Source organism: Erythrolamprus reginae, unplaced genomic scaffold (assembly GCF_031021105.1).
Source record: "Erythrolamprus reginae isolate rEryReg1 unplaced genomic scaffold, rEryReg1.hap1 H_8, whole genome shotgun sequence".
Classification (NCBI taxonomy): Eukaryota; Metazoa; Chordata; class Lepidosauria; order Squamata; family Dipsadidae; genus Erythrolamprus; species Erythrolamprus reginae.
This window is the reverse complement of record NW_027248536.1, coordinates 744,625-760,554: the sequence shown is the minus strand read 5'-3', so window position 1 is coordinate 760,554 and position 15,930 is coordinate 744,625. Positions and strand designations below refer to the sequence as shown.

General features: G+C 37.7%; 1 protein-coding gene across 2 annotated transcripts in view; it reads left to right on the top strand.

Annotated features, from left to right (window-relative positions):
* Nucleotides 1-15,930, top strand: part of LOC139155887 (DENN domain-containing protein 1B-like) — a 241,947-nt gene that overhangs the window by 149,695 nt on the left and 76,322 nt on the right. For both annotated transcript variants that reach the window (XM_070731234.1, XM_070731235.1), the window contains exons 11-12: nt 3,700-3,745; nt 6,174-6,275. In XM_070731234.1, the coding sequence (XP_070587335.1) occupies nt 3,700-3,745; nt 6,174-6,275 (148 nt within the window). The remainder of the gene's footprint in view (nt 1-3,699; nt 3,746-6,173; nt 6,276-15,930) is intronic.

Here is a 15,930-nt window from a genome sequence, read left to right as displayed (position 1 = left end):
TGCTACTCCTTGCTCTATGACTTGTGGATTTGGAAGTCTTCAACTACCTTTATGCATCTCTTAGGAGGATACAATGAAAAAGAGGAATGTGCAGAAATCATATTTTCATTCTTTGGTAGGACAATTTCATGAATGCAGTTTTGCTCAGTGGGTTTCAGAAAATAATTTCTGGCATCTTTTCTATTGTAAATTGTATGCTTCCCAAGAACCTAAAAATCACATTACTCTTAACACCAATTTAGAGTCAGTGTATATAATTGCTCCTAACATTTATCGTAAATTATAAAGCAGTATAAAATACAGAGTTATTTGTATCTTTCATCTGTATTCTTTGTCATACATTATATATTGTTACTACAGTTTATACGTGTATGAAAAAGGCTGATTTATCTAGAAAAAAGTATCATAGATAGGAACAGTTCAAATTCACAGTTGTAATCATGTCTAATGCTTGCAACTTTTTAGTAATATTATTCTCAATTTTATACTGAAATCACATTTCAAAACCAGCTGACTAATGTGTAAACTCTACTTATTGGCAAACTGAACTGTCTTTATTATTGTTTTGCTTGTTTGAAGGACAAGGATGGCAATGTAATGTTATACCAACGCAGATCTGGATTAAGATTTTGGAAGTATTTATTTAGAGTGAATTCTTTTTAACAGATAAAAAGCCCAATGCTTTTTATTGTTTAGGATTGTGGGATATTGTTTGTTTGTTTGATAGGTGACTCTGCAAAGCTCTGAGGGCCACAAAAATAAAGGAATTGAAATATAAGTTATTTATGGGCTTGTCATTCTGTTCAATCCACTTGCAGAATAAAATCCCTATTTTTAATTTTGTAGTTTCCAATTCACAAGATGGGAAATATAATTGAATGGGGAAGTGTAATATTGATATAGCCTCCTCAATATGTTAGGTACCATTTTGAATAATAGAATATCACTCTGGTAGTCATAACATTACATTTAGATTGTATATATTTCTCTTGTCTTTACTATAAAAATATGTATTAAAGAAGTATGAAGGAAAGTTTAATTGCCATATTTGTGGGAAAGCTTTATAGCAATTAGTTAGTCTGGCTTTATTGCTTTAACCAAGAACCCCATGCTGGTTTGTGATACTATATCATTGTGTCTCAGGTGAATCTGGAGTTAGGTCATCTTGTGCCTATGATGCATGTCATGAATGAGGGACAAATTGGTCCCAGTACACATTCCCTATGTTGCAAATCATTCCCTTGTTGAGTTCTTCTTATGACCCTTGTATTTTGCTAGCCACATGCATCTGAGCAGAAAAGACTATGCCATGACAGATAATCAATACCATCAAAATGGGCACCTCTTTGGTAAAATTCAGGGCAAGCTTTAGGAGGTAAGATTTTTTAAAAAACAAAACAAAAACCAGACAAACATTTTAAGAACATCCTGGGAATGCTTCCAACTTATTTCAGATAATTTTCTTTTCCTATCCTATGTTGTGCATAAATGCGAGCATAGAAAAGAAATTATATTTTTTCATGAGCACAAAGTTTTTAAGAGATATTGAAAGGAAACCATAAATTTCAAGCATACATAGTTATTGTGCTATTGGTTGAATTAGCCAAATATTTAGCACTTTCATTCCATTGGGGAAATAGTGAGTAAATAGAACCAAATGGAGAAAGAGAACCAGATTTGATAAAACTTTGGCCAAAATGTTAGATACTGACAAAAGCTGAAATGAAAAATTATAATGCTGTTTTTTTCTAAAAATCACAGTAAGTAAAAGAATATTATCTATTAAAACTACAAATATACAATTGTTGTATTTTGTAATCACAGTTGCATTTTAAGTCAATGTTACTCATTTAATATATCTCATCGTAACTTACTGCTGTTGAAGGCAAACATTATTCATATAGTAGAGTGGTTTAAGTAAAGTAAAATAAAATCCATCAATTTGAGTTTGAAGATACGCATAGCTAGATTTCAATACAGTTTAACTCTAAGTTCATAATAATATAAAATTATACCTAAAAACAGAAACAGACATTTGCAGATCAAAGCCTTTATCTGCTCATTATAATATTCCATATTTCCCACATATTGTTTTCATCTGTTTCTTTTTGCCCCTCCCCTTTAACAATTGCTCAGATTTGGGGAGGGGTCCCATTACAAAAATGCCAGATTAGTTTAGCCTTCTATGAACTAGTAGATATAAAATAATAGAAGTTTTGTGAAGGCCATTCATTTTTCTCATTTTGTTAAATTTTTATAGTATTAATGCAAGTGGTCTGATCTTCTGAATTGTACATTAGCTGAATGATTATTCCATGAATAAAACCAACAAATGAAAATAGAGCTACTTTTACTCCATGTGAATTTATTCAATTAACTTGCACAAATTACCTTATTTGTGGTTTTCTGATCTGCTCAAGATTATTGAGTTAGGAGATAGTATGGAATTCTTTTCTGTCCTTCATTGTATTAAAATATAACAGAATAGACTGGAAAAGGGTACCTGGGGTTTAAAGTCAGGTGTCACCAGTGTGATGATACAACCTAATCTTATTTTTCCCAGTCTTTAGAGTCATCACAAGATTGCTATTACTATTAAACTTTAGTCTAGCTGTTTTCATATCATAGCCAATAAAGCAATGCTATCTGATATGATGGTGTCTATATGGATCAGTGATTCTTATTTTTGGGACTGGGCAAGCAACATGCACTGAAATTCAATCCTTGAGGGAGTGTATTTTCAGTGTGCTGCTAGATTCATATTTGTCAGTTACAACCGTAATGCTTTAATTATTTTGAAGAGTTTGGATTTGCTTACTGTTTAAAAATATAGGGGCACACATTACTAAAGGATGATTATTACCCAAATTGACTAATTAATCTCAGTTTTACAAGAACTGAAATAACTTTCAGTAGCTTCTGATATTCAAGGTATTTATGGTAGCTTTAAAACAGCTGGAGATCTTGATATTTAAAGGACAGCCTCTGTTGTCTAAATATTAAATATAAAAATTTGATGAGGGGTTTTCCTCTATCTTCCCATTATTCAGAGAAATGCAAATCTGAGACAGGAGTTTTCTATTTGACTATCTCTCAAAAGCCTGACTGGGGCATGCCTTTGTTTTCTTTTAACATCACATGGAGACATGACAGTTTATCCAAGTCTGTTGGTAGTTGAGCTTAGTTTATATATCATGTGCTAATAAGTGCTTTCATATTTATTTGTTTATTGGTTTTATCTCCATGCTGAGTTCTCTCGATCCAGTGCAATTAGCAGCATTTTACTAAGCAAATAATTAAATTGCATAGATGCAGGAGATACAAAATAGTAATTAATAGATGGAGATGATCCAGTTGATTTCTTCTGAATATGTACTGAGACTCACCAAGAGAGATAAATCAGTGATCGTATAATATTGCATGCATGATAAGAAAAAACTATTGGGAGAAGACTGTAGTCTCCATTTGGTAAAGCTCACACTTTGAAGAAGTGAGAGCTATTGAAGATTTGCAACAGCTCTGCAAGATAGTCTTGTGTTATTTCTTACTTTAAAGCTGAAATGATAGCTAGGTTTCTAACTAGAATTTTCCAGCTTAAAGGCTTTGGAGCATTTTAATATTTGGAGCTGGCAAACATGCGTACTCTATCTTCCTAGCATCTGATGTATTTCTCTCCCTCCCCCCTCCTTTTAATTTCAGTGCACCAATGCCTTATTTGATTGGAGTTCACTTCAGTTTAATGGAGGTAAGTAACTTTCTCTTTCTCCATGGCTATATGTTAAGGCTGCGTAATGTGCAAGCATTTTAAAAGCCTAACTGGATCTCTCAGACTTCCTGCAAAAGGCTTCAATATTTTTTAAAAAATTGGAAGGGTAATTATGGGTAATTGGAAGGATAGGAGATGAAAAAGAAGAAGTAAGTTTGTTGACCTTGGATTCCTCTGTTTTATATGAGATTCTCTATAGAAACAGAATAGGAGAACTTCCCATCTTCGTTAACTATAGCAGAGGAAAATAGTTTTCTTTCATGTGAGCCCTTGAAGCAGTCCTAAATATATCAGCATCAAAATGGAATGCTAAACGTTCTTCCAAGCTTTTCTGGCATTGTGCCTTTTAATATCTAGACTTCTGCATGGAAGGGAATAGAATTATGGAGGGGGGGAGGAAACAGGAAGGATCACCTGCTTGTTTCAAATATACTTGCAATTATTTCAGAAGTTCAGACTGAGTGAAAACTAGTAAAGGAAAGAAAATAGCCAGAAACTATTATAAGAAAAGTAACCTTCCCCTCAGTATATCCATAGTGATGGGCCATTTCATCATATATAGATATTCAAAACTGACACATCAGTAGATACTCTACTGATTTATTTGATCTAGGATCATACAGGTTAAGTTTAAGAAAACAACTCTAGAAAGCCTGTCCATCCGTATCATGGAATTGCTTCCCTGGTATCAATGAGGACATGCCTATATATTAAATGTCTACAGCTATGTGAGAATATAATATCTCATCTATATCTTACTGTTACTTAAGTGTATAAGTCTGCATCTGCTGTGTTTAACAGTCTATGCTTGTATTGGTAAAAAAAAAGGGAAGATTGTAAGGAATGCCTTGATGTCCACTTGTTCTAGCATCTTTTTTTCCCCACAGTGGCTAAGCAAATAGTGGATAAATGTTTTATACAATGACAGAAGAATAAAAGATCCTATTTGGGCATTGCAAGAATTAGTCTTGATGGGTATTATTTCTAATAATGCCTCTAATCCTACGTTTCTGGTCGGTTGCAGTTGGTGTTGGTGGGGGGTCGACCTCTAGGTTTCTCCCTTGCGGGGTGCCTCAGGGGTCAGTCCTCTCCCCCCTGCTATTTAATATCTACATGAAACCGCTGGGTGAGATCGTCCAAGGGCCTGGGGTAAGGTATCAGCAGTATGCTGGTGATAGTCAGTTATACATCTCTACCCCATGTCCAGTCAGCGAAGCAGTGGAAGTGATGTGCCAGTGCCTGGAGGCTGCTGGGGTCTGGATAGGTGTCAACAGGCTCAAACTCAACCCTGACAAGACGGAGTGGCTGTGGGTTTTGCCTCCCAAAGACAATCCCATTTGTCTGTCCATTACCCTGGGGAATTATTGACCCCCTCAGAGAGGGTCTGCAACTTGGGCAGCCTCCTCGATCCACAGCTAACATTAGAACATCATCTTTCGGCTGTGCCGAGGAGGGCGTTTGCATAGGTTCGCCTGGTGCACCAGTTGCAGCTCTGTTTGGACAGGGAGTCTCTGCTCACAATCACTCACGCCCTCATCACCTCGAGGTTCGACTACTGCAATGCTCTCTACATGGGGCTACCTTTGAAAAATGTTCGGAAACACCAGATCATGCAGAATGCAGCCGCGAGAGCTATCGTGGGGCTACCTAGATTTGCCCACGTCTCTCCAACACTCTGTGCCGTGTGCTGGCTGCCGATTAGTTTCCGGTCACAATTCAAAGTGTTGGTAATGACCCATAAAGCCCTTCATGGCATCGGGCGAGAATACCTCCGGAACCGTCTTCTGCCGCACAAATCCCAGCGACCAATTAGGTCCCGTTGACTAAACAATGTCATCTGGCGGGCCCCAGGGGAAGAGCCTTCTCTGTGGTGGCCCTGGCCCTCTGGAATCAACTCCCCCCAGAGATTAGAACTGCCCCCATTCTCCTTGCCTTTCGTAAATTGCTTAAGACCCACCTATGCCGCCAGGCATGGGGGAATTGAGATACCCCAAGCTTATATAGTTTACGTATGGTATGATTATGTTGTATGGTTTTAATGATGGGTTTTAGATGTTTTTAAATATTAGATTTGTTATATTGTTGTTATTGTTGCTGTGAGCCGCCCCGAGTCTGCAGAGAGGGGCTGCATACAAATCTAATAAATTATTATTATTATTATTATTATTATTATTATTATTAATACTCTAAATTTCATTAATTATGGTAATGATGCATTATGTAAGAGAATTCTTAATACACAATGCTGCCATGGAAATGTTTATTTGTAACCCAGATTGCTTCATCCCCAGTTTGTTTCCTTGTTCGTTTACAATTAAATTTGTATGTTAAAAACGTGTTATGTTTTTAAATGAAAATCAAAAAGAGAAACACTCAAATGCTTACATGGATAGTTTTCCTTATTCAGAGAGTCAAAAGTAAATCACTGGAGGATGTGGTGATCCTAAATGTTGACACAAATACATTGGAAACCCCATTTAATGACCTGAGCAATCTACCAAGTGAAGTGGTAAGTCTAGTTGGTTTTATCCTCTTTGTTATTTGAATTATTTTTCCCCTTGCTAAGTTAAAAAAGAAGAGTATTTCCCCCCACCAAACCTTATGTTTTGTTTGTTTATTTTCTTTTGACAGTCGAGGAAATGTTGTGTGAAACGTCATATTTTTTATTGTGAAGCAAAGGGGAAGATTATAATTATAAAGCTTGCTGCATTCATTATGCATAACAGCTTTAAATGCAAGAGTCTCTTCTATCTCATCTTAATCATTATATTACAAAGTAGGCATTTTTGTCTGCCTAGTGGCATATCTTGCAAGGGGGAAAAAAAGCAGGTTTTGAAGGTAAAAAGAAGAAGGGGGCCAATTATCGGCTTCTGGTTCTCTGCCACCTGCCAGCACTTCTCCTTTTAATTAATGATCTGATGACATTGGTCAATATAATAAGAAATGCTTGTAGAGTGGGGTCAGAAAATGCATACTTTGATCTCCTTCAACTTTCTGAAACATTTATTTGTTTTGTCTAAATTATTTCAGTTTTATTTTAATCTCTTCCATCCTGCTGAGGATGGCATGAATTGAAAACTCTTCTCTGTTTGTCATTTGCTTTGGCAGAGCAACGATGCCATACTTATAATTCTATTTGTAAATTAAACTGCAAAACCTGTTTGTCATAAAAGACATTGGATCCTTTGAAAATGACGAAAACTGTCTTTTGTCTATAAAGGCAGATAAATTAACTGGCAGTTACACTTGGACTTTGATCTCATGAAGTTTTTTCTTCTTCTGGATGCTTATAATAGGATGTATTCTACAGTTCATGTTATATAGACATCCAAAAAGTAGCATTTTACTTTCTTTTGGTTTTCTGCAACATGATTCTGAAAAATAACTTTTTCCCTACCACAGTTTGTTCATTTTTAAGACTGAATTCAGTAGACGTTGATGATAACAGATGGTTCAAAATTCTTCTTTCCTGTTTTTCTAAAAGACAACATGATTTGACAGATTTCCTAAATATATTTAGCGGAAAATATATAGTTTTATATATTTATTAAAGAAAATTAGATGGGATAGAATATCAATTCAAAGATTTTTAGATACTTTTATCTACAGACAAGCTTGTATATTAATTTTGGTGAAATAGAATCTTATGCATGAAAAGAAAACATCACTGAATTGGGATAAGTTGTTAGTGAAAACATACTGATCTGTTTATCAACTTACTTTATATGAAATCCTGCAAACATCTTATATTAATTAGTGCTTGTCTTTTATGGAATAGGCAGTGGGCTTTTTACAAAAATGAACATTCCATGTAAAATATTAACATAAAACAATATATTATTTATATATTCTAAAAAGTTTTATTTTTCCCTTCTGGTAATTTATACTATAGTTTATTTCTTTTACCAGTTGCTTAACTTTCCCAATTGTTTCCATTCTAAATGTGGCTTTTTGTCAATTTCAATTGTTAATTAAAACCACATATAAGCATAGACTGAAAGTGGGGTGCTTATCTTCTCTACAATTTTGTGAGTTTATAGACCAAGAAAGGTTGATAATGTATTATATACATATACAAATGTTGTCTGTATTTGGCAACAATTTTGCTGATGGTTTAGATAATATTAAATAATAAACAGGATTGAGCCTCAAATAAAAATATATTATTATTATATAATGCATGAAAATATGTGAATCTATACATTTAAAATAAGGTTCCTTTCCCTGTGTACATTGCATTTAATGTCTTATATTTGTTGAATATATTTATTTTTATTTATTTATTCGACTTCTATGCCACCCAATCCCAAAGGACTCAGGGCGGCTTACAACAGTGATAAAAATACAATAAAATAGATACAAAGATAAAAGAAGTTGAACATTTCTAAACTAAAACAATGTAAAACGAAACCCCATAAAGATAAAAAACAGTCACCGTCATACACATGCACACCATTCATAAAATTGGCCGCCTGGAATGTAAAATTTAAAATATAATCTAGTATGATTTATTTATTTATCTATTTTTTGGAATATAATGCGTGCCGGAGTATTAGACACACCTTAGGGGGGGGATCTACCTACCAGATATTCCTCTAGCTAGCATCCTTAGTCTGGTCAGCTTCAGCACATTATTTTATCCCCTGGTTAATACTGAAAAAAAATCTTTTTTTGAGGGAATAACAATAAAAACAAGCCTGCAAAGACTTAGGGCTGGAAAAAAAGTTGAAGTAGCAATGAAAAAATCCTGCAAGCTGGGAAGATCATTATCACCTCGTTAGGGCTGGGGGGGGGGGGTGAATCTTCAAAAAGAAAAAAAGCTACATTCGGAGTATAAGACGCACCCAAATTTTCATCCTCTTTTAGGGGGTAAAAAGGTATGTATTATATTCTGAAAAATATGGTATTTATGTATGTTTATGTATGTATGTATGTATGTATGTATGTATGTATGTATGCATGCATGTATTTACATACATACATACATTTCTGAACCATCCATTTCTCTCAAAGACATTAAAATTCATTATATGTTATATGTTAAATAAAGATTTTATATATTAGTGTTAAAAGAGGTAAAGTAGTGTACAGTGATCCCCCGCTCGTTGCGAGGGTTCCGTTCCAGGACCCCCCGCAACGAGCGGGTTTTCGCGAAGTAGCGCTGCGGAAGTAAAAACACCATCTGCGCATGTGCAGATGGTGTTTTTACTCCCGCAGCGCTAGCGAGGATCCGAAGATTGGGGTCGGCGCGGCTGTTTTAAAATGTCGCCGCCGGCATGGGGGGCTTCCTAGCAGCCCCCCAAACCCGGGTTGGGGGTCCGGGGGGTGCTGGCAAGCCCCCCATGCCGGCGGCGACATTTTAAAACAGCCGCGCCGCGCTGGCTGTCGGCGCTTTGGAGCTGAGTCCCGGAGCGAATTCGCTCCGGGACTCAGCTCAAAAGCGCCGACAGCCAGCGCCAGCGAACGGCTTCTCCGCGCTAACTGTCGCCGCTTTCGAGCTGAGTCCCGGAGCAAATTCGCTCCGGGACTCAGCTCCAAAGCGCCGACAGCCAGCGCCAGCGATCGGCTTCTCCGCGCTGGCTGTTGCCGCTTTCGAGCTGAGTCCCGGAGCGAATTCGCTTCAGGACTCAGCTCGAAAGCGGCGAGAATGAACGGCGTGGGCGGGCGAAGGGCGGGCGGCAGCGAGGAGTTTGCGTGGGCGGTGGGGAAACTCCTTGCTGATGCCCGCTGCTCACCCTCCCGCCAGCAAGAGGGGGAAGACCCAGGGAAGCCGCCCAGCAGCTGATCTGCCGGGCCCCATCTACGCATGCGTGCCCATAGAAAAAAAGGGCACACATGCGCAGATGGTGTTTTGACTTCCGGGTTGAAAAATCGCAAATTACCCTGTTCGCAATGGTCGGGGACGCAATAACCGGGGGATCACTGTATTACTGCGGACATATACAAAATGAGCATATAAATAAACCTTTACATTTATTTTAGGAATCAAAAAATGAATTCAGAATTGTTTCCAAATTCCTGAATGCTTTTTCTGGCTTAGCTTTTTATAACGTGGAAGACTTAAAATATTACATGATACTTATTCCTATTGTTACCATATTTACAAGTCTAAGATTTGTAAAATTGTGATATATTCATGTTACAGAATCTCATTGATGAGAATGAATTGCAAAAGAAGTTAGTTGAAATCTGAAAAACATTATTCTTTCGCAATAATATAATCAGTATAATATAATATAATATAATATAATATAATATAATATAATATAATATAATATAATATAATATAATATAATATCTTAAAATTAATAGGACTTTTCAACTCATTCACCAAAACATTTAACTTACACTTACAGGCTTTATCCATTTCTATGCATGGAAAAAATATGTTACCTTACTTTATATTACATTGATTAGGGTCTTAATTATTCAAATGTCATTGGTTACACTTGTCCTGGATTTGTCCTATCTTTTTATTTCATGTGTTTCATTATGTAGTGGGCGTTAATCTCAATGGCTTCATTCTGATATTTGCACATAATAGTTTAGATTATTAGCAATTAAAATACTACCATGCCAGTAGCAGTTTTGTTACTCCTGAGCTGTTCAAAATTTGAAAAATAAATTAACACAGGGCTTTTTAGGAACTTTTTGTTTTTATTCCTCTTTTCCTGTCTTCTTCCAGGGACATCTAGCTTTCATAATTCATCATTTCACTGTAGATTTATCTTTTGCTTTAGAGATTTAGCTGCCTCCCTTACAAAATTAGTGGCTCTCTTAGAAACAGGGATTTGGTTTAATTTGGTCATTCAAATTTTCTTTCCTTGTGTGTCAGGTTGGAATTTCTGGTACAAATCAGGAAAGCAGTCAGGAAATCTCCCCTTGGGTCAAAATTATGTCCTAAATTAGCCACCCCAACTTGATACCCTCTAGATGTGTTATAATTGTAACTCTTAAAATTCTTTGTCAGCATGGTATGCTAACTAAATGATATTGATATAATAGGCCATATTGCAGAGAAAACTCAGCAATGTGGCAGATTCCACTTTAGTAAAGATTAAGATGTAGGATCTGCAATGGGTTTTTTTTGTTTTACCTGAATTTTTCATGGCTAGAAGTCCCAGATGAGAAAGGGAGGATGACAGAATGGGATTATTGTTTGGACTATTGGGCATGTTAGAAGAACATAATGTCTCATATGCTATGGTGAGTTTGGCCAGTCATAAAATTCCCATCTTTTTATTCCCATCACCACTTCCAGCACCTCAGGCTTCTCTTCCTTTTCCTCATTTCTGGGAAACATTTTTGTGACACATTTATGAAATAAGCATTACGTTGAAAATCTCTCCTCCTCACACACAAACAATTTTCATATACTATGACTTGAGATTTATTTATTTATTTTTTTGCTGAGGAGTGGGGAAAGTTGTGCCTAGAAGGAGGCGAAACAGATAATATATGCTGCTAAAGCCTCAAAAGAGGAAGAAATTATCAAATCTGTAAAGAAGGGGGATAAAACCTTCTTCAGATATATTAGTGATAGGAAGAAGAAAAACTGCAGCATCACGAAGTTTAATACCGGGAATAATACATGCATTGATGGGAATAAGGAGATCGCTGACCATTTCAATAGCTACTTCTGTTCAGTTTTCTCAAAAGACACCTTACAACATGGGTCCCCAAACATTTTACACAGGGGGCCAGTTCACTATCCCTCAGACTGTTGGAGGGCCAGACTATAAAAAAAACCTATGAACAAATCCCTATGCACACTGCACATACCTTATTTAAAGTAAAAAAACAAAATGGGAACAAATACAATATTTAAAATGAAGAAGTAATAAGTAATTAAGTAATTTATACTTCTTTATTAACAATTAAATTTAAACTTAAATCAACAAACTCCCTCCATTTCTCCTTCCTTCCTTCCTTCCGTCCCTCCTTCCTCTCCACTTCTCTCTTCCCTCTTCCTTTTCTCTCATTTGTTTAATTTTCCTCTCCCTCGTTCTTTCCCTCCATCATTTTCTCATTTTTCTCTTTCCATCTCTCCCTCTTCCTTTCTCTCTCCCCTCTCTCTCTCCCTCTTTCTCTCTCTCTCTTTTTCTCTGTCCCTCTCTTTCTCTTTCTTTTTCTCTTGCTTTCTTTCTCCCTCTCTCCTCTCTTTCTCTTACTTTCTTTCTAACTCCCTCTTTGTGTCTCTCACACTTTCTCTCTCTCCCCCTCTCTCTATTTCTCCCTTTCTCTCTCCTCTTCCTTTCTCTCTCCCTCTCTATTTCTCCCTCTTTCTTTCTTTCTCTCTCTCTCTTTCTTTCTCTTTCTTTCACTCACTCTCTTTCTATCTCTCCCTCTTTCTCTATCTCTACCTTTCTTTCTCTATCTTTCGTTCTCTTTCTCTCTCTTGCTTTCTTTCTCTTCTCTCTCTTTCTCTAACTCCCTCTTTGTATCTCTCCCTCTTTCTCTCTCTCTATCTCTCCCTCTTTCTTTCTTTCTTTCTTTCTTTCTCTCCCTTTCTATCTCTCCTCTTCCTTTCTCTCTCCCTCTTTCTCTCTCTCCCTTTCTATCTCTCTCTCTCCCTCTCGGGAGCTTATTATATTGATCGGTAAAATATCATGTGCTGCCGCGGGCCGGTTAAAAGACCTCAGCGGGTCGCATCCGGCCCACAGGCCGTAGTTTAGGGACCGCTGCCTTACAATATAATACTATAGAGGGATATAGCATTGTCTCCAGCTGTACGGATTCAGCTCCAGTGATCTTAGAAGCCGATGTCTTATAAGAACTTGAACGATTAAAGATAAATAAAGCAATGGGTCCAGATGGCATCCACCCGAGAGTTCTTAAAGAACTCAGATCTTTCATTGATACCCCCCTGACTGATTTGTTTAACCAATCCCTTTTAACAGGAGATGTTCCTGAGGATTGGAGAATGGCCAGTGTTGTGCCTATCCACAAGTGGGGCAGTAGAGAAGAAGCTGGTAACTACAGGCCAGTTAGCTTGACATCAGTTATAGTTAAAATGATGGAGACTCTACTCAAAAAGGGGATAAATCAGCACCTAAAAAACAATAATTTATTGGGCCCAAATCAGCATGGCTTTACTGAAGGCAAATCATGTCAGACTAATCTCATTGATTTCTTTGATTATGTCACAAAGGTGTTGGATGAAGGTGGTGCGGTGGATATTGCCTATCTGGACTTCAGCAAAGCCTTTGATACGGTTCCACATAAAGAGCTGATAGATAAATTAGTGAAGATTGGATTTACCGGTAATCCCTGGATAGTTCAATGGATTAGCAGCTGGCTGAAGAGTAGACAGCAGAGAGTTATTGTTAATGGCGAGTATTCTGAGCAGAGACAGGTTACAAGCGGTGTGCCACAAGGGTCTGTTCTGGGTTCTATTCTTTTTAATATGTTTGTGAGTGACATAGGGGAAGGTTTGGTAGGGAAGGTTTGCCTATTTGCCGATGACTCTAAAGTGTGCAATAGGGTTGATATTCCTGGAGGCGTCTATAATATGGTAAGTGATTTAGCTTTACTAGATAAATGGTCAAATCAATGGAAACTGCAGTTTAATGTTTCCAGATGTAAAATAATGCACTTGGGGAAAAGGAATCCTCAATCTGTGTTAGCAAAAACTTCAGAAGAAAAGGATTTAGGGGCAGTGATTTCTGACAGTCTCAAAATGGGTGAACAGTGCAGTCAGGCGGTAGGGAAAGCAAGTAGATGCTTGGCTGCATAGCTAGAGGTATAAATAGCAGGATGAGGGAGGTTATGATCCCGCTATATAGAGTGCTGCTGAAACCACATTTGGAATACTGTGTTCAGTTCTGGAGACCTCACCTACAAAAAGGTATTGACAAAATTGAACGAGTCCAAAGATGGGCTACAAGAATGGTGGAAGTTCTTAAGCATAAAACGTATCAGGAAAGACTTAATGAACTCAATCTGTATAGTCTGGAGGACAGAAGGAAAAGGGGGGACATGATCGAAACATTTAAATATGTTAAAGGGTTAAATAAGGTCCAGGAGGGAAGTATTTTTAATAGGAAAGTGAACACAAGAACAAGGGGACACAATCTGAAGTTAGTTGGGGGAAAGATCAAAAGCAAAATGAGAAAATATTATTTTACTGAAAGAGTAGCAGATCCTTGGAAAAAACTTCCAGCAGACGTGGTTGATAAATCCACAATAACTGAATTTAAATATTTATTTATTTATTTATTTATTATTTGGATTTGTATGCCGCCCCTCTCCGAAGACTCGGGGCGGCTCACAACAAGTGAAAAACAATCCAATACAATCCAATTAATTAAAATATTACAAGTTTAAGAGAATCCCCAATACTAACATACACACATACAGGCATACCATATATATGCCTGGGATAAACATATATCCATCCTAAGATAAAATACAGAAAATAGTATAAGGGCAGACTAGATGGACATGTAGGATTTCTGATCTTCAAGTTTGTTTATTTGTTTGTTAACTCAATTTCTTAGCCACCCATCTCAGTTAATGACTATGGGCAACTTACAGTTCAAAAAATAAATGTTACAAATAAAACACTAAAACTTTTAAAACAACAATAAAACATTCAGAATAAATATACATAGCAGGCAACATATTTGGCCACTTAGCAATAAAGCCAGGAAATGGGGCCTATTAAAAACACATTTAGCATTCTAAGTTCAGGTACATAACCAGGTTTTTAAGAGTTTATGAAAGACTAACAGGATTGGGGCCATTCTAATCTGTGAAGGTAGGATATTCCATAGAGCAGAGGCCCCGGGCATCTCTTAGCCTGTTTAAGTTCCCTCAGTTCCATTGTTCACCACGGGGAGTATCGGGAACTCTGAATGTGGAGACGCTGCTCAGATGCTATCTGATCCAAAACTACTGCCCCTTTGCTATTCCATGCAGCCACAAACTTAAATCAGTCTGAGGAGCACGTTTTCTGGAATACTGTAATTCCAAGCTCGCTCTGGAACCCAGTTGAGTCTATTAGTCACCTGGGGCTGGCTGATTGAAAAGGCCTGACTTCCCTACAGATGAGAATGGCACCGAAGAACTTAAGGCTTGCCAGTGAATTATATATTTCATGGCAGGGGAGAAATCAACTCCCCCGCCTTTTCCCAAATCCAGAAAACTCTGCCATTGCTCTGACAGAAAAAAAACAGATTGAATGTATTACCGCTGCTATGAGTTGGGTCTTGGATAATTTGGCCGGCTCCACTGTTGCCATAGTGGCCACAATCTCCTGAGCTGTCTCTGACCGCATACCTAGGGGTTGCAGGTTGAAATTCCCCAGCATCATAAATCCAGGAACTCCACTCCAGCCCAGCCACAGAATTCATCTTAGGCAGAGAGGTTGCTACAAAACAGAGAGGCTGGTAGCAATAGCTCTAACTGACTTCTCCATGCCCGAATTAAACAGTAACTCGCATCTGGCAATCTGTGGAGCAAGGCTCCTGGATGCCTCTCAAATTTCCCCAACAATCAACCTGGAGTCTAGCCTAGTGCTAAACCAGAAACTGGCTGGATAGATGTTAGTAATGCATGCTAGATTAGCATTTATTTAAACAACTAAGTTGTGGTCAAGGTGACTTTATCATAGATTGATTTATAATTCAGCAGCAGCAGAGGACAACTTAGAGCCTTGAAAGCCTGCCATTTAGGGCTGTGGTTGAGAGACTGGAATGTGTTGTTGGTTTGAGCTCTAAGCTTGGCGATTTGGTTACAAACATTTCATCCCCATTTGAGAAGACAGTGTGCTTTGGACTGTGCTTGTCTGGGGTAGCATTAGCCTTTAAATACCTTTCTGAGTCCTGGTCTGATTTTGGATTATGTGATTATGTTTCAGAAGGTGACAGCCGGGCGGCAGCGTTTCTTGGCGGCCTCCTGAACCCAAAAAGTTCGGGTTCGGGAGAATGCCGAGAAGCCCCCCCGGCTGTTTTAAAAGGTGACAGCCAGGTGGTGGCGCCCAGCAGAGCGCCTTTTTGTGTTCTGCGGTGGGTTCGTAAGTCGAAAAAAGTTCGTATGAAGAGGCAAAAATTTCAGAACCCCCGGTTCATATCTCGAAATGTTCATATCATGGGGGGTTCGTATCATGAGGTACCACTGTATATATAATATATATATATGTATATAATTATTCCTGTGCTAGC